Genomic DNA, 25,420 nt, shown 5'->3' on the forward strand with positions numbered 1-25,420 from the left:
CTTTAGTTGCTCAATTATTACTGATACGTGTGCTTTGGTACTTTTTCTGACATGTGCTTTAACACTTTAATTATTACTGATATGTGTTTTAGTAATTCAGTTATCATTTATGTGCTTTAGTAGTTTAATTATCACTGATATGTGCTTTGGAAGTTCAATTATTTCTGAGATGTGCTTTAGTCGTTTGACTATTTCTGATATGTGTTTTATTAATTCACTATATTATATTTACATTGATATCATTATATTAATATATGTGTTTATAGCACAATTATTACTGATATGTGATTTTGTAGTTAATTTCTGACATGTGCTTTAGCAGCTCAGTTGTTACTGATGTGTGCTTAAATAGAGGTTGGAATGGAAAGGAATGAAATGAAATGTGCTTTGAAATAAACTCACTGGCCCTTATAAATGAGGTGCACAACCTAATGAGATCCAACACGATCAAAAAAGATGCTGAAAGTGACTTTTACGGTATGAATTTAACAATCAGTTGATGATTTGATTTGCCAAAGCATGCTGCAGCTAAATATGAGAGAAAGCTGTCAGAAGTTGGAATACAAAGTGCAACAATTACAATATTGGATCTCATTAGTGTAATTTTTTTTTACAAGAACATATTTATCGACACGTGCTGTACAGCATGCCGTTAGAGTCACTTGTCTTATTGCCGATATTTCACGATGTTGAGGCAGGCATAGAAGAAATCAGCATCATAAAGACGAGGTGTTGCATCTTTAAAGAATATTTCATGCAAAAGCAATGAAAACAAACTGTTTTGAGAAAGGAAGACGGTCCTGGCATGCCGTAAAAGGCCCTGATTTCACGTGACCATTTAACACGTGCACGCATCCATAGACTTCATTTCTTCAAGTTTGTTTTTTTAAGCAACTTGTTCGATTCTGATTGGCACGCAAATACAGGTGCGCAAACATCCAAAGTACCCCCCCGCCCAGGGAAATATATTTAGATATGTTTGTTGGAAATATATAAATACACGTGCTTGTTATTAATTCGTCATCAAATCCCAATCAATGAAAAAAACATTTTCACGACGGGGAAAAAAGTCAAAGAAGAGTTGAGTTGAATTGAATTTTCTTTAAAGCCACATTATTAGTGGAAAAAAACTGTTTATATATTATATTCATAATTAGCAATGTGTTAGACAGATTGTAATCATAACAGAGCACCGGTCGTGATCCTAAATATGTGATATGAGCAAGAAGAAAACGAATAGTTAGTGACCTTCTTTTCAAATATGGATATATGTGATGTTAATATTTACATAAGCAAATATACTAAATATTACATACAGTCAATTATCTTTAAAGCTAAAAAAATGATTTACATTGCAACACAAGAAAGGCGAGGGGACAAAGACAAAAACATTTTGAAAATTTGACTTAAATCACTGAAGTGGAATGACGAGACCATCTTGTTTAATGTCAGCAAACTATTTCCTGTGAAGCAAACCATCAGTGACAGGATAGCCCATTTCGAATCGCAATATGCAAATTGAGTAAGACAATGCAATGACGAGCCAATCAGAAAGCTCATTTTACTTTCACTGACATCCACATTTCGCTTGAAATCCTGCTTTCAAGATACTGCATGTCCACAACCACTACTGCTGCCTTCAAATATAGCCTATTCTTTCACTGCGGGAAACATCATGTCATACTGCATGTTCATTTACTACTACTACTATTACTATTACTACTTTCAAACTGTCTATCCCGTACATACTTTCATTGAGGAAAAACTTGCAGTATATTTATTCCAAAGTACCTGTCACCTCTTTGACTTGAACTTGATGGTGGACTCACACCGTCACCGCAGCGTGACAAGGAGCAACAGCAACACCACTGAAGCAAAAAGAAACTAAACAACTCATTAAAACCTGATTTCAAATGCATATTAACGTACATGTTAAAACACGAGGACGACTGCTTTGTATTTACTAAACACTGCAGGGAATTGAAAGATATTTAGTACTACTTATGTCATATTTTATCACACATGCACATTACTTGAACTATATGAATTGCTAATGTGATATTTGATCTTGATACTTAGATGTACAGTACTTGTGCAGTAATATAATGATGTGTGACATTTTGCATGTGTTATGTGCAATATTGCATAACTAAATGTGTATAGACATAATAATAATTGTGATAATAATAATACAATAATTATGACTTATACGAAATGAAGTTGTTAAATTTGGCCATTGAAGGATTCTTACCTTCTTTACATTTTGATGGAATAGCTCATAATTCATTCGTGGCAAGGCGTGCATGTAGCGTGCACGCTGGGGTGCACGTGTAGCCGCAGCGCGTGAAAAAAGGCCACAAATAAAGGGTTGGATCCACTCATCATCATCGTCATCATCTTCATCATCTTGCTCCACTTGTTGACCGCACAGGTCATCATAAGTGGGCGGGGCCAAAGAGGGAAACGCTTCCTGAGGGGACGCTGTGATGACTTCTGATTGGCTGTTCCGTGCTGTGATTGACAGATCCATAGAGTTCCTCCCCCCCTGCAAAAAGTCTCGCTGGTGGGTGACTGAGACGTCAGCCTGGTTTCCTCGCAGGCTCTCAGACGGACAAACTTGCCGAAGAGAACACTTCGTTTTTGGGACCCGTCTTCTGCGTGACTCGCAGACCACCGCCACTTCCCCGGAACCGGGTCGGAGCCATGGCCGTCGAGAAGCGTCGCTCGCCGTGCGCACTCAGCGTCAAGGCGCACGCCTTCTCGGTGGAGGCACTCATCGGGGCGGAAAAGAGACGCCGGACGGCCGGGGAAGACGTGACGTCCGCCGGCTACGACCACGGAAGCGATATCCCTCCAGTGCCCGACAGCCCGGAGCCTCTGGCGGGCAGAGCGTGTGCCAGCGACCGCTGCGGCGAGGGGGAATGTGCCAGTGACGGATCCCGTAAGTCAAGTATCACAAATAAGGAGTACTACCACACACTGTAACCCAAGATGGACCAATATCAACAAAAACTTGCACACGTATAGAACGTCATCCACAATCACCATCGGCTAATACTAATGGACACAATGTACACATTTAACTTTAAACATTTCTTGTTAGTGAAACGCAGCAACTTATTATTATTACTACTAAACCTCATTATTGCATGCAAGTCTGCAGCTAAACAAAAGTGCCGAGGTTCTGGCTACATAGTGTGAGTGTGTGACTATGACTTCATTATTACTCTGACTGCTTTATGGGTTTGGGCTGCTATCATAAACACGCCAATTAGCAGGGAATAAATGCATGCATGCACCCTCCATTGCAAACTTTCAAACTGCAATGCTTCTGCGCTCATTCTGCTATGTGCTAATAATACCTCAGAATAAGTGCACTATGCAAAACATTTACTGTATATGATACATACAAATACTATGTCCTGTCAGTACTATTCAAGCTATAAGAAATATCAAATTTAAAGAAAAGTACAGTGATAAATGTGCAATAAACATCACATTTATCACTGTATATGTAATATTTTATTGTATGGATATATCCATACGATGAAATATTCTTATCATTTAAAGAAAAGTACAGTGATAAATGTAAAATCCATACGATGAAGTATTCTTTCAGTAACATTTTAAATAAAGGGCTTGGTGTTCAGTCACCTTTTTTTATGCAACAGTTAGTTTTGATCATGTAAAGTGAAGTGCAACAGTAAATAACATTATATTAAAAAAAAAATATTGTTATATTTTAAAATAAAGACTATAAAGTTAATTGAAGTCTTAGAATCACGAGGCTTGTTGTGTTGCGTCTTCCTCTGATTACATGCAATGAACGAGACCGTTATAATGCTGTACGTGTTTGTGTGCAACAGAGAGCGAGGACGCGCTGCCGGAGAGCCCGCGGCCTGCAGCCGTGCGCGGCAGCGGCGAGGACACACGCGTGGACCTGCAGGGCTCCGAGCTGTGGAAACGCTTCCATGAGATTGGCACGGAAATGATCATTACCAAGGCTGGAAGGTGCATTTCTAGACATTTTTGTGTCTTTATTTTTACAAATATCATAGAAATGACAAATTATTATGCTCATCTTGGAGGAATTTTTTGGAACGTTTTTTTTTTTTTTGCGTGGTTGTAGTTTTTAACGCGTGTAATATTTTGGTTACGTAGCTGTGCACGAGGAAGAATAATAAAGACATTGACAGAATATTTTTAGCTTTTCTTTCTATTGGATTTAAGGTACCTAATGAAGTTTCCTGCGCGTGTGTCCTTTTTTCTACTTTTGCTGTGCTGTGTGGAATACTGCAATATCAATATTGCATGCAATATTAATATTGCTATATTAATATTGCATGTTTGCAATCGGTTCCGGCAGGTGCTGTGTAGTGTCAAAGGTGTTGCTGATGATGTGTTTCGGTTCCAGGAGGATGTTCCCTGCAATGCGTGTGAAAATCTCTGGTTTGGACCCACATCAGCAGTACTACATCGCCATGGATATCATCCCCGTGGACAACAAACGATACAGGTAAGCTGCAATGTGATTCCATACACGCTGGAAGTAGACGTCAAAAAATATCAGGCGCTGTGCACAAACGGCGCATGGCACTGTTGTTTAGTTGTTCCTTTTGGACAAAAATAAAAGCCTTTTGGACTGTTAACCTCTCCCTGTTGGAAGGTCAACGCGGCAAATGTCGCTGGAACGCGCCAAAAAGGCCTTTTGCGGCCTTTTTTAAAAAGCAGGTTCTCGAGTCAAGATTCTAGAGGGAAGTCTGGCCACGATGTTTTCGCAATATGACTTCACTTAAACCCAAATGTACAAATAATGCACTGAAAGAAATACATGCATAACATTTCAGTGATATATATACTGTATATATATACTGTATATATATATATATACTGTATATATGTATGCTATCTGTACGCGCGCACGCGACGTCACAGTAACACGCTATTTATTTGATTATTGACTTATGTCACAAAAGCTGCTCACGTAGGTGTTTGTGCCGTCCGTGCAGGTACGTGTACCACAGCTCCAAGTGGATGGTGGCAGGCAACGCAGACTCTCCGGTGCCGCCGAGGGTGTACATCCACCCGGACTCGCCTGCATCGGGGGAGACGTGGATGCGTCAGGTGGTCAGCTTCGACAAACTCAAACTCACCAACAACGAGCTCGACGACCAGGGACATGTAATGTATTATTTATCATTATTATTATTATTATTGTTCTTCTTATTATTATTGCATTACATCATGCATGCCTTGTTTTGTATTTTCAAGTTTTAATAGCATAATTTATTCTCATTTGGATCCGCACCAAAATGTATTTTGTACCTAGCCTGAATTAAAAAATAAAAGGCTTACTACACTGAAAAAAATAAGGAATAAAAATGTATAAGCATAGAAAAAAGGAGCGTGTTCTTCCTTGGCATCCCGTTTTGTTGGATGGCTCCCCCAAAAAGGCTGTATTCATATTTCCATATTTTTCCTCACGTGCAAAATGAAGATAATGGTACTATTCACTGAGATAAAAAAAAAAAAAATGCATCCACACCTAAATGTAATGTGTGCAAAAAAAAAGCACTGCATTCTAAAGACGTTACAAAAAAGTCAAAAGTAAACATTTGCAGCCTAATTGCTACCATTGTGCTCCTGATTCAGATCATTCTGCACTCCATGCACAAGTACCAGCCACGTGTCCACGTCATCCGGAAGGAGTGTGGTGAAGAGTTGTCCCCAGTGAAGGCCATCCCTGGTGGGGAGGGAACACGCACCTTCTCCTTCCCCGAGACCGTCTTCACCACCGTCACGGCGTACCAGAACCAGCAGGTAAGCATGAAAACACTGGTACATGTGACTGAAACATGATTGGCTCAAACTGGAGATAACACGTCCACATTCTCACATTTCAAAAAAAGAAAAATGAATTTCCACTCATTTCCACTCTATGTCACAATTTAGTATTTAATGCAACAATAAGGACATGTTTTGGTCCAGAAACAAGAAAAAAAAATCATGTTTATTAGCTTGCTGATTTTTAAAAGATGTCAAATGATTTTCTGCACAGAGCGATGATAAGGTTTTGTGTAATTTTTGTCATGATCTGACGTGAGTACCTTGAAAAAAATGTATGAGTGCAAATGTTGATCTGAAATTGGAGGCGAATGCGTTGATGGAGATGTGCTGCACGTCCTCCCAAAGAGTGTGTACACGCAGGAAATAAGGTTCAATCACGGATCAATCACAGTCTTTATGGTTTGCAGGGTTAGATGTATTTTTTTTTGGAGGTGCCCGACTAAGATGGTTTGCAGGGGGAGGAGTGAGCCGGTGTCGCGTACGATGGTGCTTCCACACAGGAGCATAATCCATCCCATTTTTTATGAGTGGTATTGGCCCGGGGCACCGTTAGACAATTCCAAGGGCCCCTGGCAAAGGTCATTATTAAAAAAATCCACTTTCAGGTGGATTGCCTTTATTTTTGTACTATTTGACAAAAACCTGAATTTAATTTAATGTTTTGGAGAAATACCAATACATGGCAAGTAAACTGTTCAATAATGATCTTTTGGCTCAAGGTAACAAAATGAACAGACGATCACAAAAGCTGATCGGCGTGCGTCAGCAAATCCTACACGTGTGCCGTGTCACGTAGGGTTGCCTACCAAATGAGGCCTCTCGTATTTGGGCTTGACACACGCTACACCAATCCATGCCGGCGTGTTTGATCACTCCCTTATCAAACCTATTGCTCTACCACTTTTCTTGCACCTTTCGTTACACGCTTTGCCTAGCTGTCACTAGCTAGCTGGCTAGAGTTATCCGCCTAGCTCAGGGGTGGGCACACTGCAGCCCGCGGGCCACATAAGGCCCCCCCAAGCGTCTCAATTTGGCCCACCGGGCATTTCCTAATTATTTTTTTTAAACCTCTAACATCCAAACTGTAACCTGCGACATGACTTGCAGTGCTATTGTGGCACGCTTCAGTCGTCAAAATAGTCAGATGCAATCTATAGCTTGTACAAAAAGCAATCCAAACAACACGTCCACAGACACGACGCACAAAGTAACCTACCTACTGCACCAAGTGAGCATACAAATAAAAACCTACACACAATACCCATGCCAAAAAACAACCATATGTTCAAGCCTCAAGGCATGCTGGGTAGCTTGTGGTACTCTCTCAAGTACACAAGGAGGAGTTAACATACTCTTCATATCGAATGTTTTATTGTTCATAGTTCATATTGTTGTTGCAGCCGGCCTACCCAGCATGCCTTGCGGGCATTTGGAAATAACCGTTTTAAGTTACATGCTATGTTTAGCACTTAGTTGTTGTTTATCACCCGCTGAGTAGTAGTAGTTCATTTATGTGATGCGTTGCTGTGGATGTGTTTTGTTTTGTTGCACCGTGAGCAAGTATGTCATTCTGTTTGAGGATCACCTATACAGTATATAGACGGCCCCTCGGCCAAATTTTAAATTTAACCCAATGTGGCCCACAAGTCAAAAAATTTGCCCACCCCTGAGCTAGCTTCTGGTTCTCGGACTCCAAATGTGACTTTTTAGCACAGTGACATTTTGTTTTTAAAACAAACAAGCAATGCGGTTAGTTGGGAGCGACTTCTTGTCCCACGGAGAAGCGGATATCACGTTCATGGGGTACGTACTAACTTTTTCAAGTATCACTGAACAATTTAGCTGTCTTGTTGTCATGATATTATAACGATGCTTTGTCCTCCAAACACTATTTGCGTGTGTTTGTTTAATGAAGATAAAGCCTGATGATGGTGATGCCATTACAGGCGTCTCCTAGCTGATTTTGAGTAGCACACCAAAGCCTCAAAGAATATTTGCTTCAACTCTTAGTAATTTTTGAATTAATTAAGTGTTGAAGTCAGACTTTATGACTTTATATCATGACAAATGAGCACAAAATAGCATAAAGACTGTTTGATCTGCTTGGTAAATAAAGTAGTGCACAATTGAAACGTTGCCAGTCAGAAGACAAATAGTTGACAGCTCTAATAGCGATGAAAGTTGGACACCCCTGCAACCTGGACATCCTATTTATTCAATCTCACTCATGTATGATCGGTATCGGAATCAGCAGCATAAAACCCTGATGGGATCATTCCTAAAGTGGACAAATACGTATATATTAGGGCTGTCAAAACTAATTTATTTCATTAATTACATTGAATTTTTTTAGTGGAATTAATGCATGTGCACCAGAGCAAGCATGCCTCTGTTATAACGGCAGGTGGAAGCGCGGTGGAGCGTCCCCACACAGTCTCTTTCATAACTTCACTCTGACCTGAACACATCAACAGCAGCACAATTCCAACACCGAACACCGCATGCATCTCCAACTCACACACGTCTCTAGTCTGTTCATCCCGGGAAAGACACTTCCTCATTCTCATTACAAGAACGCGAGTTGCATTCAGGGACACGCCGAACATCACACTGCGTGAGTGTGTGAGTGTGTGTAAATAAATAGGAAGATAAAGAAAAACATGAAGTGGATATTGTTATCCCTCACTTCATAACTCTTAATAACTCTCGGATGTACAATTTTCTACATTTAAGTATGCTGGAAAATACACTGAAAACAAGTACATTTACCCTAAATTACGTGATGACTTTGAACGCAAGCCCTCAGTGCTCATAATAAGACGGTTTAAAGTGTGATTCAAATGGTCTGCCACTATTACAGAGACTAGTGTTAGACAAATAGATTTTTAGACTTGTGTGGTATCTTTTAGCTTGATTGACATATTCATCTCATTTGGAGCTGTTAATGCATACAAACGTATAGAATCCTGTCCTGTCAGTTATCTGTCGGTTCATTAAATACAGTAAAAAATGGGCTTATTTCAGACATAGTTGCTAATGGTGATTAAATCTTGATTAATTAATTTAAAAACTGGGATTAATCTGATTAAAAATTGTAATCACTTGGCAGCCCTAGTATATATAGAGTTGCCCCTTACTTACAGAAATATGATTTCATGACGAATATATCACTCATTTTTGGTTCATCTTGCTAATAAATATGTCACGTAAACCTAACTTTGCTAATTGGAGATAAAGTTTGAGTGCAAGATGGCCAATGGGAGTCACAAGGTCAGCCTTGGACGCCACAGTCCCGTCCGAGTGCTGAGGAACACAGCACACTTTAGTCTACTAAAAGGCAGCAGACAAAAAAAGCCATGCTGATGTGTACCAGTGAGCAGTACACAAACAGAACGCTATTTCTCCTGGCATGCCTTACGTGTTAAACATTTTCTGGGATTTTTGTGGGTTTTTTTCAGATAACGAGGCTGAAAATTGACCGAAACCCTTTTGCCAAAGGCTTCAGGGACTCTGGCAGGAACCGGTGAGTTGAGCTGGAGAGTTTCACATCATCTGCTGCAAGTGGGTCATGTTTGATATTCTTGCACGGTTGTGGCTTTTTTGTCACGGCTGTTTGAGTGGGGATATTACGGGAAGGGAAACGCATTTATTTATCCTTCTCTCACAGGAAGCGCATGTGCAAACTGAAAATCCACCCAGAGTGGAACTAATCAACTCTTACCACAGTATCGAGCAGATTTAATCTGGAAGTGTGAGTCATTCTGTCACTTGGCGTCGTTACGGGAAACATGGGCCACAGATCCAAACGCAGCGTCCAATCCCAGCCGGGCCTCTGAAACATAAAGCAAAATAAGAAGAAGAATCTGTACAAGGACATTTGTGGACGTAAAGCGTATAAACACAGCATTAAAACAACACTGCAGTCAACCCCCAACACTTTCCAAACAGCGGAGGGGGTGGGAAAGCAGCGGGGGACCCGAAAGACGAGCCTGTCCGACTCAGGGAAGAAATGAGTATGAACTATTACAGGAAGAGTTAAGCAGTTTGCTAAACAAACGTGCACTCTGATAGGCTGCTTGCGGGGCAGCTTGTTTAAATTATCACCGTGGCTACGACCCCATGGGTGTGTGCGTATGTGTGGGAGGGGGATGCCGGGGGGAGCGACTTTTATCGTCACGCTAACGAGGGCTAACAGAGGACTTGAATTAGGCCGCCGTTCCCCACCTTAAGAGGACGCGGAGAGTGGTGAGGGCGGGTGTGGGGGACGGGGTGGGGGTGGGGGGTTTAGTCCCACCTCATAAATCCTCCCTGTGGCTTCCTGCTCCTTGGCCCTGATTGGCCCGTAAAAGCCGTGTGAAAGCAATTACCTCTGTGCGCCTGGCCAGCAAAGCCAATGGCAATGTGGCGTTTATGCCGCTCATTACCTGCGGTCTCCATGGAGATGGAGAGAGTGGGGGGAGGGTTGACCAAGATGGCTGCCAGGTGGTTGGCGTACAAGCTGGCGAGGTGGGGTTAGAGTACAGATGTATTCACGTGATGCGTTTGCAGGATGGGCCTGGAGGCGCTGGTCGAGTCCTACGCCTTCTGGAGGCCATCTTTGCGGACACTCACCTTCGAGGACATCCCCGGCATGGCCAAACAAGGTACTGGAGAGTCCAAATTCTTTTGTCTGTACAATCAGCCAGTGAGTTCTCACAAGTGGTCCTGTTTCTGTAGGAGTCCCAGGAGCTCATGGAGGTGTGGGCGCGTCATCTCACCTGCTCTCCCCGCCTCCCTGCTCGTCGCCCTTCCAGGTTTGCCCTCTCAGCCCGAGCGACTTCACCTGCAGCCGCCCCGCTCTCCCCCTCCACCGCTACAGCAACCCACCTGAGCCATTCCCCCCTCCCCGAGGCCCGCCGGCGTACGAGGGCGAAGCGTTCTGCTCCCTGCCCCTCTCGACGTCTCAGCTTGGCTACCTGCCCGCCCCGCAGGGCTATGCCGGCCTGCGCCTGCACACGCCCCCTTACGGCCTGTACGGCTACACATTCCCACCGTCGCCACGCCTCGCCGCCAGCCCTGACAAAATGGCAGCCGCCAACCAGCAGAGCGCCCTCTTTGGTACGCCTCCAAGCGGGACGCTAACGGACAGTCTGGGCGTGCTTGCCACGGGACAGCAGGGCTTCTTGTTTGACTCTCGGACTTTGGGGCTTGGTGGGAGTCAGCCAGGGGGCGGTGCCTCACAGGTCACCGCCCACATGGGCTGAACTCGGACATCTACAATTCTGCAGTCTCCAAAATCCAAATGCCACTCGGGAATGGATCCGGGTGGATGAAGCTATCGGGTGATGTGATAATACACCACGTTCTGATCCAACAAGAACCTTCTGTCACATGTCCAGCCACACAGGAAGTGAGGTCTGGATGTTTTGACTGTGGCCTGACTGGAACTGATTATGGATGAAGGGAGCCCAGAGACTTCAAGTGAGCACTTGAGCCACTTTTTCTTGGAAGGTGATCTCTGTGAACTCTGCCTTGTTGTCAAGGAGGAGCCCGGCACGCCTCAGATGATACAAAGCTACACATTCTTCTCCGCACACAACAAGAACCTTTTGGACTTGCATTCATCACCAGCAGCCTGTTGCATATGACGTGAAGGACCACGAGAGGTCATAGGAAATGTTGCGGAAGGGAAAAAGAGCAATATGATTTGCTCACTCTGTAGCGGCAGGAGGCGGCGTGGAAGGCGAGGATATAACGGGCACTGCGACCCTTCGCACTTATGCACCTGCTTGGGCTCTCCAGATCAGGTCAAGTAGCGCCGACCTTAAACTTTGTGGCCGAGGAACTCTCTCGCTCTCTTTGGCCCCGCCCCTATAAATTTTATAAAGTATATGTATTCACGCTAGAGCTTTTGTACGCAACTAATTTAACTGACTGCACGCGCTGCCATTACACAAGAGCAGCTTTGTTTCATCGGAACCAATGAGAAGGTTTAGCACATACTGTAAACGGATGCTAATGGTCTGTCTGTGCAGTGATAACCAGTCACACCACTCACCACTTATTTCATCACTTATGCAAAACCTTTTGAAAAAATGGATTCAGGTCAATAAAAAAATATTGTCACTGTTCGATGATGTCACACTTCCATTTTTTTCCCCGGTTGCTGTAAAAGTCACATTATCAAGCAAATGATTTCATAAAAACCCACCACAGAAAAAACCCCCCACCAGAAACCTAAATCTATCTTTTTGCAGACTTCACAGTATCAAATGATTCAAATGCTTACAAAAACATCCAAAGAACAACATACTGTGTACTGCACCACACCTAATACACCTTTACAGACTCTATACTGTAATACACCTAATACAGCTTTACATACTGTATACTGTAATACACCTAATACACCTTTACATACTGTATACTGTAATACACCTTTACATGCAAAGAACAACATACTGTGTACTGCACCACACCTAATACACCTTTACAGCCTCTATACTGTAATACGCCTAATACACCTTTACATTCTGTATACTGTAATACACCTTTATGTACTGTATACAGTACTACACCTTTACGTACTGTATACTGTAATACACCTTTACATACTGTATACTGTAATACACCTAATACACCTTTAGATACTGTATACTGTAATACACCTAATACACCTTTACATACTGTATACTGTAATACACCTTCACATACTGTATATTGGAATACATATACTGTACTACACCTAATACACCTTTCCAAACTGTATACTGTAATACACGTTATACACCTTTACATACTGTATACTGTAATACACCTAATACACCTTTACATACTTTATACTGGAATACATACGGTATACTGTACTACACCTAATACATGTTTACATACTGTATACAGTATACTGTAATACACCTTTACATACTGTATACTGTAACACATGTGATATATCTTTACATACTGTATACTGTAATACACTTTATACACCTTTACATACTGTATACTGTAATACACTTTATATACATTTACATACTGTATACTGTAATACACTTTATACACCTTTACATACTGTATACTGTAATACACCTTTATATACTGTACTGTATACTACAATACACACAATACACGTTTACATACTGTACCTGTATGTGTAAACGTAATACACGCAGGCATCAAAACAAAGACATCATGTCTGCCGTGTGGAACGTAACTACCAACACATGCCACCAAAACTACCTTGCAGGGGCAGCACGTTCAAAAGCTGTCATTTAATACGGCAATTGAAGAACAAACACTTGACAGAGTATGGTGACTTTTGGAGGCTCACGGTTTGATCATCAGTCAAAGGGCAGCTAGCGCAGCCATGTGGACACTCACCTGTATGTGCGTGACAGTCAGAAGGCTAAGCTAATAACCTAAAAATAATGGAATTCTTCGGGCGACATAACCAGCCTTTCTCAGCAGTGGAAGACAACAGGTTCACTGAGGGTTCACTGAGTGCTCTATCACTTACCTGGGAGTCCTGTTAGAGCTCCACCAATGCACTCGGTATCGGTATCGGCCGATTTCAGTCCTGGATGATCGGAATTGGCAGAATAAAACCGTGATCGGAGCATCCCTTCTGAAAACGTAATATACAGTATGTTTACATACTGTCGTGTGTAATACTCTACATACTGTATATGGTAATACATGTTTACATACTGTACACTGTGATACACGTAATACAAGTTTACATACTGGAGGTGTAAACATAATACACATTTAAATACTGTACACATTAATACACGTCGTACATGTTTGCATACGGTATGTGTAAACATAATAGACGTTTACATACTGTATGTGTAAAACTAATACATGTTTACATACTGTATACTGCAAAACACGTAACACATGTTGACATCTTACATGTTTCAATGAACTTGAGAGCGATGCCATCAGGAGTTTTCATGGGCCTAGGCGGGCCACCCGTGGCGTAAAGGTCGAGGGGGAGGATCCAGTGGAGGACAACGGCTCATTACGATTGGGAAGGTAGATGAAAGGCTGCAACAGGGACGTGTCTCCAGTTGGCCTGGACTCCATGCTACTGGATCCAGACCCAGAACCGTGCGGTGGCTGACCAGCCCCCACACACTAAACCAATCCACGCACAAGTATCCTCTTAAAGGAATCCACCTTAACATCCCGGTTCATGTCCTCCGGTGATCACTAAGTGATCCAGTTTGTGAGATCTGGAAGCCCCTAGTCATTACCTGGCACAGACGGCGGACAGAACTGTTGCTGGGCTGTTGGGACAAGGCAGGAGAGCCCTTCGGCAGCTACACCCAGCAGCCCTATTCAGGATTCACTCTGCTAAACCCTCCTGTGGAAGGGGCTAGAAAAGGTGCCCTACAAATAGTCTGCCTCTCACATCCTGTCTGGATTACAGAGTCCAGAGGGATCAGTACTGTACATGTGGTCGAAAACACAATACAATTCATTTTGGAGCCTGGAACTTTTGCATGCTGATTGACAGTGCAACGAGTGAATGAACCCAGAAGAGAACTGCCATCATCCCCAGAGAGCTAAGAAGATGCCAGATTCATGTGGCACGCTCTCTGAAACCTGACCGGCAGGTGAAGGGCATCTAAAGGAAGAAAAGGGGGGGCTACACCTTCTTCTGGATGGGCAAGCCTGCTGGTGAGCCCAGAATTCAGGGAGTTGGTTTTTCCATCTGGAATGAGCTCATCAGGCACCTCTCTGAGCTTCCAGTGGGAATCAGTGAGCATCTTATGACTCTCCGTCTGGCACTAACCAACAACCAGATGGCCACTAACTTTAGACTCCGATGAGGAACTAAAAGAAACCTTCTATGCAAGCCTTGATAAAGTTCTGGCTGAAATTTCTAAAGAAGACATGATCTTGTCTTCCTGCCAGGGTCGGCAGGGATCATCACATGTGAAAGGGCACCATTGGGCGAGAGAGCACTGGGAAGACCAACTCCAATAGAGCTCTGCTTCTCAGCAAATGCGCTCATCATGGCCTCACCACTAATACTCTCTTCTGGCAGAGGAAACACCCTTACTCCAATCACTGGTATCTCATCTTATTGCGAGAACTAGAGATAAGCGAGATGCGAACATCAGAAGGGCCATGTCTGCACAGAAGACTGCTAGACAGACCATCGCCTTATTCGTTCCACCATGATCCTCAAACTAAAGAAGAAAAGACGGATTCAGAAGACGCAGATCAGACAAAGGCTGAACCCTGATAGCCTGCAGTTACCTGCCACCCAGCAGCAACGCCAGGCCTCCTGAGGAAAAAGCCGCCAACAGGAGTATCTAGACAGCATTGAAGGCCATTGGAATGCTCTCAGATGCACCATCCTTAACATCTGTAAAAATACTCTTGGCTGTCAGCATAGGCAAGAAACATCAGGACTGGTATGATGAAAATGATACAGAAATCCAGCAAATCATTCACAAAAAAAGAGAAGCCTTTCGGTCATGGCAAAACAACGTCTGCTATACGGCCAAAAGAGTGGCTCATACCAGAGTCAAAGCAACAGTCCAGAGGTGGGTAGGAGATCTCAAGAACTCCTGGTGGAAAAACCAAGCACTGGAGATCCAGAGACTGGCAGACACAGGCGACACCAGGGGTTTCTTCAGTGCGACCAAGGCCATTGCTCAAAAGGATGGCAAGCAGCTCCTGAAGGATAACAACTCTGTAAATGCATGGTGGAGGTAGCGCTTGCAGCCATAACAGCACATCTGAATCTGATATCCTTGGCCACATACCCCAGAGCCCTGTAAGAGAAGAGATGGGGGAACCTCCTACCTTGACACAAGTGCAAAAGGCCATTAGGTCTCTCAAAAACAACAAGGCGACTCGTCCTGATGGAATACTCGAAGAGATCCTAAAGGGAGGAGGACTTGAGCTTGAGAGCCGTATGTAAAGGTATTAGTGTACATACTGTACATAAAGGTAATAGTGTAATACTGTACATAAAGGTAATAAGCAGCAGCAGCAGGGCCAGACAACATCTCAGGACGTGCACTTCGGGTTTGCTCATCAGAGCTAGCTGATGTGCTTGCTGACATATTTAACCTGTCGCTTGCACAAGCATCTGTACCGACATGCTTTAAGTCCACCACCATAGTGCCCGTACCCAAGAAGAGCAACGTGACCTGCTTGAATGACTATCGCCCTATAGCACTCACTCCTATTGTTATGAAGTGCTTTGAAAGAATAGTCATGACCCACATCAAAAAGAGCATCCCAGCGGCAACTGTGGACCCTCTACAGTTTGCATATCGCCAGAACCGGTCCACGGATGATGCAGTCAACACTGCCATCCACACAGCCCTTTCTCACCTACAGGGCCAGGACACATACGTCAGAATGCTATTTACAGACTATAGCTCTGCTTTTAATACAGTCTGCCCCCACAAACTCACAAATAAGCTCCTCACACTTGGCCTGTCTCCCTCCCTCTGTAACTGGGTGTTTAACTTTCTCACAGGCAGGCCCCAGTCAGTCAGAGTCCACAATCGCACATCCAGCTCAAGAATTGTGAGCACTGGGACCCCACAGGGGTGTGTGCTGAGTCCACTCCTCTACACGCTCTTCACCTACGATTGCGTGGCCTCCCAGAACAACACCAGCATCATTAAATTTGCGGATGACACTACAGTCATCGGACTGATCACTGGTGGTGTTGAAACATCATACAGAAGAGAGGTGGCGGACCTCATAGCTTGGTGTCGTGATAACAATCTCCTTCTCAATACAGATAAGACTAAAGAGATGATCATTGACCCAAGAACAAGGGAAAAGGAGCCGCATAGACCCCTGTTTATTGATGAGACTGAGGTGGAGAGGGTGAAAACCTTCAAGTTCCTTGGCACACACATCAGCGAGGACCTCACCTGGTCTCACAACACCCAACAAATTATGAAGAAGTCCCAAAGGAGACTGTACTTCCTGAGAAGACTGAGGAAATTTGGCATGCCCACCACAATCCTGAGTTGCTTCTACAGATGCACTATGGAAAGTGTCCTTACCGCCTCCATCACTGTTTGGTACGGTAACTGTACAACACGTGATAGGAAGGCACTCCAGCGGGTGATCAAGACCTCACAGAACATTGTTGGGGCAGCCCTCCCCTCACTGCAAGACATTTATAAAACTAGAGTCCTACGCAGAACACACAACCTCATCAAGGACAGCACACATCCACAACACTCATTATTCACACTCCTACCGTCAGGCAGACGCTACAGGAGTTTGAAGTCCAGGACCACAAGGCTGGCAAACAGCTTTTACCCACAGGCCATCAGGCTCCTCAACGAAGCACTCGCACACGCCGCACGCAACACACGCACACACTCATAGCACTTTATTTATTTATTTATTTGTATTATTTACTTGTATTAATGTCTCTTCTGTTGTTGTTGCTTAATTTATTGGTATTTATGTTTATGTGTTTATGTTTCTTATGTTCTTATTCTTTCATTTGTTTTCTTTCTTTTCTTGGGAGAATGAACAGAATAAGATTTTCATTGCATGGTATAACTGCTGTTTTACTATGCACATGACAATAAAACTCTCTTGAATCTTGAAGTGTACATACAGGTATTAGTGTGCATACCGTACGTAAAGGTATTAGTGCAATACTGTACATAAAGGTAATAAGTGTACATACAGGTATTAGTGTACATACTGTTCGTAAAGGTATTAGTGTAATACTGTACATAAAAGGTAATAAGTGTACATACAGGTATTAGTGTGCATACTGTACGTAAAGGTATTAGTGTACATACTGTACATAAAGGTAATAAGTGTATATACAGGTATTAGTGTACATACTGTACATAAAGGTAATAAGTGTACATACAGGTATGAGTGTACATACTGTACATAAAGGTAATAAGTGTACATACAGGTATTAGTGTACATACTGTACATAAAGGTAATAGTGTACATACTGTACATAAAGGTATTAGTGTACATACTGTATGTAAAGGTATTAGTGTACATACTGTATGTAAAGGTATTAGTGTACATACTGTATATAAAGGTAATAAGTGTACATAAAGGTAATAGTGTACATACTGTACATAAAGGTATTAGTGTACATACTGTATGTAAAGGTATTAGTGTACATACTGTACATAAAGGTAATAAGTGTACATACAGGTATTAGTGTACATACTGTACATAAAGGTAATAGTGTACATACTGTACATAAAGGTATTAGTGTACATACTGTACGTAAAGGTATTAGTGTAATACTGTACATAAAGGTAATAAGTGTACATACAGGTATTAGTGTACATACTGTACATAAAGGTAATACGTGTACATACAGGTATTAGTGTACATACTGTACATAAAGGTAATAGTGTACATACTGTACATAAAGGTATTAGTGTACATACTGTACGTAAAGGTATTAGTGTAATACTGTACATAAAGGTAATAAGTGTACATACAGGTATTAGTGTACATACTGTACATACAGGTATTAGTGTACATACTGTACATAAAGGTAATAAGTGTACATACAGGTATTAGTGTACATACTGTACATACAGGTATTAGTGTACATACTGTACGTAAAGGTATTAGTGTACATACTGTACGTAAAAGTAATAAGTGTGCCGCTACTGAGGTCAGGAGAACCAGAGGAGAGAGCGGGAAGAGCCACCTGGCGTAGCCCAGCAAGGTGCACTGTATTTGGACACATGCTCCGAGTGGCCGTTGTGACGTCACAGAGGTCTCTGGCAAACCTTTTGCACTTTTTTTTCCCCCTCATCTCGGAGCATTTGGTAAAATGTGAAATGTCTTCCTCAGAAAGTGAATGTTTATTTACAAGTGAGCACAGGGGAAGTTACGACAGGCCTTAACGTCACAGGCAGGAGGAAAAAAGGTGCGCTTGATTTGCTCATCCACACAGTACAGGTAATCTCTCCTCTTTGGAGCATTTTTTAAAAAATGATCGGTTATCGGAGCTAGCTTTAATGTGGCATACAAAATGAATGAATGCCAGATAGATTTCTGTCGTGTTCCTTTTCCTACATTTCTGTTTTGTGTTTTTTTTGCTGTGGAAGTGCTGCTAACCTCGCTGGAAAATAACCCAGTTAAGAAGGTCATATATTGCACAGCTTTTGTACGATTTCCTATCCACTAGTTCTAAAACATAGGACCTACACGTGATTGTTTTCCTTGCTGTACGGGGTAATTACTGCAGGGAGATCAAACTGATTTACACACTGACAACACGGGGAATACCTCGCACATAGATGCCCATGCATGCGCGCGCGCACACACACATGCGCACACACACACACACACACACACACACTTGGCAGGGATGTGATACATCAACCTAAACCTTGACATCACAAGCGGACTCGCCCTAACACTGATCTATTTCTAAGCCCAACGAGGTCTTAAACCAGAAACAGCAACGGATCAAACTTTAGTGTTGCATAACTGCGTAAACGGACACCCCCCCAGATCACATGAGAGCGGGCAGACACCCATGCTTCATGTGGGTGTGAAGGTGTGAATGTGTGTGGCAACAGGTGGTTGAGACGTCAAGGAGCAGGTGACCTCATCGTCTCCAAAGGTCACGCTCATCCCAGAAAATCCCAAAGAAGCCTCGGCACCCCGCCCCCCCTTTTACTTCTACGCAGGCATACCCCTCTGATGACAGAACCAGTCAGGCTTGCGCTAAAACATGTTCTTTGATTAATAATGTCACTCCTGCAGCCAATAACACGTTTTGGACATGCTGACATTCTGGAAGTCAGTCTGACTGCTCCAAATGTGAAACACCAGACCCCACCATGACAAAATGACACCTCCAGCTTTTTCATACTTTATTCTTACTGTTGGAATCTAAAAATGGACATTTGATTATATTTTCTGGATTGATTCATTGCAAGATGAGTCCATTTAGCAAACTCTTGAGACAGAAACAACAGTGCCTCTGCTGGGGCAGCCCAGTATTGCACTCTCACTCGACTTCGCTGCAGTTGCTTCAAGATGCCATTCATCAACAAACAATTTCACCAAACATTCAATACTTAAAGGAAAAGTGCACTCATGTGAGACATGAACACACGTCTTTCTCTTTTCTGTGTGTTCTGAAGATTTAAAAACACATAAAAAGAGGCAGCTAAAAATGCACGTAATCGGATGCACCTAATCCGCCTATTAAGCCTTCTGAAAAAAACCTCCATAATTCCATAACATGACCTGCATATTAACCAAGCTACAGCAACATTGTTATTATTATTATTATTATTAACATTGTTACGCTCAAGAACTACGTTACTGGCGTAGTGACACTTCGCCACACCACACCGGCTAGCTACAAGCCGGCTAGCGACTAGCTTCACCACACACTCGCTCACAATGCCTCAGGCCACTAGCAAAAGGTAATGCTATATTGGAGCTGCCGCCACTGCTGCTGTGTTTTTGTTTTTGAGTTTGTTAAGTTAACGCTAGGTGTAGCGTTCCTTTCTATGTTGCTATGTGAAATCAATGCACCCAGGAAGGAAGTTCCCAAAATACTGTAAGTATTCCATGTTATCATGAATGTACCTGTTACTACATGCTCACAGCATGGATAGAAAACCATAAAACCTTCTTGGAGCTTTTTGGAGGTGTTTTAATAGCAGCCTTTCTAGGCGGAATAGGTGCATAAATTAGCTGCCTCTTTTTACCTGTTTATCTTTAGAACGCACAGAAAAGAGAAAGACGTGAGACATGAACACAAATGTCTTCCTCATCCACAATCCTTGCTGCACAAAATTCCACAAAAAACTTTTCCGTTAACCACTGTATTTGTTTTTTCTGCATTTTACTGATTTTGATGTCCAGCCCTTTGTTTTCAACTGTGGTTAAAGGGCTTTATAAATAAAGTTGCTATGGTGTGGTATGGAATGGTACAACATTATTCAAATCAAATCAAAGTTTATTTGTATAGCACCTTAAAACATCCCTATGGTGCCCGAGGTGCTTCACAAGACTAAAAACAAGTTATAGCAAATAAGAACAGGGCAAATCGAACAAGATATAATAAAAACAATACAAATACATGCGCAGAATCACATCTAAAGTACATATAATCATCACGTGTCGAAAGCCAGTCTGAATAAAGAAGTCTTTAAATGAGATTTAAAAACGGATAACTCTCTAGTAGATCGTAGTGCAGGTGGGAGGGAGTTCCAACGTGTGGGGGCAAACGCAGCAAAAGCACGATCCCCCCATTTTTTGTATTTCATCCTCAGAACTTCTAATGTTGTGTGTTGAGAAGAGCGCGAAGAGTGGTGACGGACAGTTAAAAGCTCAGCCAAGTATGCTGGGGCAAGGCCATTAATGACCTTGAACACAAGTAAAAGGACTGATTCTCGACTGTACGGAGAGCCAATGGAGATAAGGGAGAACAGGAGTGGTATGGGCGTATTTTGGAGCATTAGTAAAGACGCGAGCAGCTGTGCTTTGTACCAACTGGAGCCTGCGGAGGAGGGACTGATTTACTCCAGTGTAGAGGGCATTACAATAAGCAAATGATTAAAAGTACATTTTGAGCAAAAGTAAAAGAAAAAGCACAAGGCCTTGCTGGATTGCGGATTCTTGCAAGTGTCATCAAATAGCCGTGAACAAGTCAAGTAGCAGACGGTAAGGTCCTGTCCACATGAAAACGTTCCTGGTATTTGTGTCCACACTGTGCAGGATTAGTAAGTAGTTGCATCCGGATGTGATACACAAGGCACACCTATGTGTCGCTTTCTAAACAGACACACAGACGGCGCCACATGACACACCAAACACACCAAACAAGTCCGTCCTCTTCCGCTTTCCGAGACTGGTCTAGACTTACGATGAAGTGGAATTACTTCTATGAGTCATTTTGGAGAAAAAGACAACAAAATATTAGGAGAATGTGGACTGGGGTGAGTCACGTCAGTCCAAATATTCACGTGCTATGTTGGCTTGTCGTCTCAGCTCACTTCTGGTCACGTGACGATGACATCATCGTTTTTGTAAAACAGCGGTTTCGGCTGTGTCCATGAAAACAACAAGCCAGCATTTTCAGATTTGTCTAACCACTACTACACTTACTACTAACCACTGTGTACATACAATACAATACTATGTCTAACCACTACTACACTTACTACTAACTACTGTGTACATACAATACAATACTATGTCTAACCACTACTACACTTACTACTAACTACTGTGTACATACAATACAATACAATGTCTAACCACTACTAATTCTTAATTTCTGGTGAGTACATGGTCTCTCATTCATTATCCAACTATGTTTCTGTCAACTACTAACCCTTTCATCAGTTAATATTATTATTATATATTTAGTATGATCATTTACTATGACAGTTATATAATCTACTACGGTGACAAGAACCTTGCCAACTATTGCACCACCTTGTTACATCACCTCATCATTTTCCTATGTATTTAAAATAGCAAGGAGTACATTTCAAGATTCAAGATTCAAGAGAGTTTTATTGTCATGTGCATGGTAAAACAGCAGTTATACCATGCAATGAAAATCTTATTCTGTTCATTTGGAATACAGGAAGTGAACAAATGTATTGCAATTGATGTGAAACGGATGAGGGGTGGGATTAAATAAGCTTTGCTTCTTCCTGCTCCTTTTGGACATGCGGAACTGTGAACTGTTCAATGTGATGTGTTCCAGTGTAACGTGTATGCATGTTGAAAATGAATGAAACCATTACACTACCTTTTGACTTGGAAACGTTTCTGTGTGGCCATTAAGTGAGCTGGGCTGAGCAACGTCCTCTGCACACCCACCATGTCGCTGGCAACATACCCCCCCAAGAAGAGCACAGGTGCACTCCCAGGCACGTCTTGAGACCTACACTGAGTTTTGGTCTTGAAGACTTTTTCATGTATGCGTGTAAGGTCCTAAAGCTGAATTACTGAATGCTGAATTCAACCGCATTTGAAATTCAGAGTTGACCATTTCTGCGCTCCTTCCTTTCACCAAACTTCGCTCCGTGCCCACAGAAACGTCCAACTTGCTGCCCACTATGACCTCATCTGCGGTTTTAATGCTCAGTCACGGACCTTCTAGCCGCAACCGCTCCGCTGGGCCCACTCCACCGCACGGTCGCGTCCGAGGCCCGCAATGCTAATGTGCACGTCAATGCCAAGCGATGCTAAAAACCGCACAACTGGCCTCTATGCAAATGCTAACTACTGTGTTGAGAGATGAGGTTAGCGGCTTCCCTTAGGGGGGATGGGGGGGTACATGCTAAATCCTTTTGGTACACATTCTATTCTCACTGTTTCAGAGCTTTTGCATTTGATTGAACTTTTGATAGGAAACACTGACATTGACACACTCCTATGTGTGTGAGATAAACAAGCTAAATATGTTTATATGCTGTTACACGTGGCTTCTAACCGGTTTGATACCATTTCCGTCATATCTTAAAAGTTCATTTTCATGGAACTAACACAGTAGATGGTGCGCGCGCGCACACACACACACACACACACACTGACCGTGGCTGTGCAAACCCCCCGCCCCCGTGTCAGATGTGTCACATCGGCACCTGGTAGTGAACAAGTGTCAATGTCCCCCACCCACCGACACACTCTATGGAAATGTATGGCCGTGTGTGCGTGTGTGTGTGTGTGTGGGGGTGTGTGTGTGTGTGTGTGTGCGTCCGTGTGTCTGTCACCGCAAACTTCATAAAAAGATTCTTGCATTTTAAACCAACCCCCACTTGTGTGTTTATGTTCTCTGTGTGCGTGTGTGTGGTACATACATATAAAGCATGCTGGAGGGGGGGTCCGTCCCCTGTCCCTCAGGAACAACAAGGCAGTCATTCCTGCCTGCTAAAATAAGCTCCCCACCCTCGCCGCTCCTCACATGTGCTCCTCTCATCAGCGCCTCACGCCCCCACGCTGACAGCGGGCAACTGGAGAGCGAAGGAGGAAGCGAGCGATGAATTCCTGCGAGGATATCTGAGGCCATAGACATTCTTTAACTTGGCAATTTGGTAGGATTTTTCATTTTTGATTTGTGCTCATTTAACCATTTTTGGCTTACTTGAAGAGGCTACAATTTGATTGTTATATTTACAAAAAAAAAATCATTGAAATATTTTATTCTAATTTTTGTGATATTGATGTTAATAAGTGAAGGGAGTATTGTCATTTGTATTGATTTCCAAGTCATTGGTATGAGAGTATATGTTTATATATTATATCGACATATAATATTTATGTTTATATCAGGACTGTCAAAAATAGCACGTTAACGGCGGCAACAAATTTATTTCATTAATTCTGTTACATTTTTTTGCGTAATTAACGCATACGCATCACGGCAAGCCACGGCTCATTATGACGACAGACTGCGGCACACTGTATCTCCTCACACAGCGCCCCTGACGCTCTTTTTAACGTTATTTTTACCCGAACACATCAAGAGTAGTGCAATTCCAACACCATATATGTGTCTCCAACTCCAAACAAACACGCCTCTAGTCCATTCGTCATTGCAACGACACTTCCTCATTCTCACTAGACAGGCCGCGAGATGCATGTGCATGTATGTGCGGTCGAAATAAACAGAAATGCAAAGAAAAACACTCATCTTGTAACTCATAATGTGGAAATACAATTTGCTGCATTTATTTATGCCCGGAAATCCCAGAAAATTCACTCAAAACATGTGAATTCAACTTAAATGATGTGTTGCCTTTGAACGCAACTCCTCATTGCTCATAACTGAAGCAGTTAAAGTCGGATTCAAATATTCTGCTATTATTACAGAAAAAACAGTGTTACGTAAATAGGTTTTCAGACAAGACTGCCATCTCTTAACTTGATTGAAATTTTCTGTGAATTTAGTGCTGTTAATACATCCAAATATATTAGATTGTATTTTATTTATCCCACAACAAGGAAAATTAGATGTTCCAGCAACAGAATATATATATATATATATATATATATATATATACAGTATATACTGTGTATATATATATACACTGCTCAAAAAAATTAGAGGAAAACACATCAGATCTAAACTGGGGGGAAAATGATGTTGAATATGTTTCCTGATAATAAGTGGGTGATGTATTAGTAACAAAATGATGCCACATCATTTGATAGAAATGAAAATGATCACCCTACAGAGGGGGGAAATCAAAGACACCCCAAAAATGAAAGTGAAAAAATGATGCAGCACACTGGCCCATTTTGCTAAAATGTCATTGTAGCAACTCAAAATGATTGTCAGTAGTTTGTGTGGCCCCCACGTGCTTGTACGCATGCCTGACAACGTCGGGGCATGCTCCTAATGAGACTACGGATGGTGTCCTGGGGGATCTCCTCCCAGATCTGGACCAGGGCATCCATGAGCTCCTGGACAGTCTGAGAAGCAACCTGGCGGCGCCGGATGGACCTAAACATAATGTCCCAGATGTGTTCTATTGGGTTCAGGTCAGGTGAACATAACATTTCCCCCCTCTATAGGCTGATCATTTTCATTTCTATCAAATTATGTGGCATCATTTTGTTACTA

General features: G+C 42.6%; 2 protein-coding genes across 5 annotated transcripts in view; one reads left to right on the forward strand and one right to left on the reverse strand.

Moving 5' to 3' along the window:
• The window catches only part of LOC129171903 (hormonally up-regulated neu tumor-associated kinase), a 140,708-nt gene that overhangs the window by 43,669 nt on the left and 71,619 nt on the right, over positions 1-25,420 (reverse strand). For all 4 annotated transcript variants that reach the window (XM_054760997.1, XM_054760998.1, XM_054760999.1 and 1 more), the window contains one exon: positions 9,569-9,679. The gene's annotated coding sequence lies outside the window, so the exon portion shown is untranslated. The remainder of the gene's footprint in view (positions 1-9,568; positions 9,680-25,420) is intronic.
• tbx18 (T-box transcription factor 18) lies at positions 2,593-11,931 on the forward strand. Its single transcript, XM_054761002.1, has 8 exons — positions 2,593-2,941; positions 3,867-4,011; positions 4,415-4,516; positions 5,010-5,181; positions 5,653-5,820; positions 9,306-9,370; positions 10,396-10,490; positions 10,564-11,931. The coding sequence occupies exons 1-8, from the start codon at positions 2,704-2,706 to the stop codon at positions 11,088-11,090; spliced, it is 1,512 nt and encodes a 503-aa protein (XP_054616977.1). The 5' UTR covers positions 2,593-2,703; the 3' UTR covers positions 11,091-11,931.

Source organism: Dunckerocampus dactyliophorus, chromosome 19 (genome assembly GCF_027744805.1).
Source record: "Dunckerocampus dactyliophorus isolate RoL2022-P2 chromosome 19, RoL_Ddac_1.1, whole genome shotgun sequence".
NCBI classification, from domain to species: Eukaryota; Metazoa; Chordata; class Actinopteri; order Syngnathiformes; family Syngnathidae; genus Dunckerocampus; species Dunckerocampus dactyliophorus.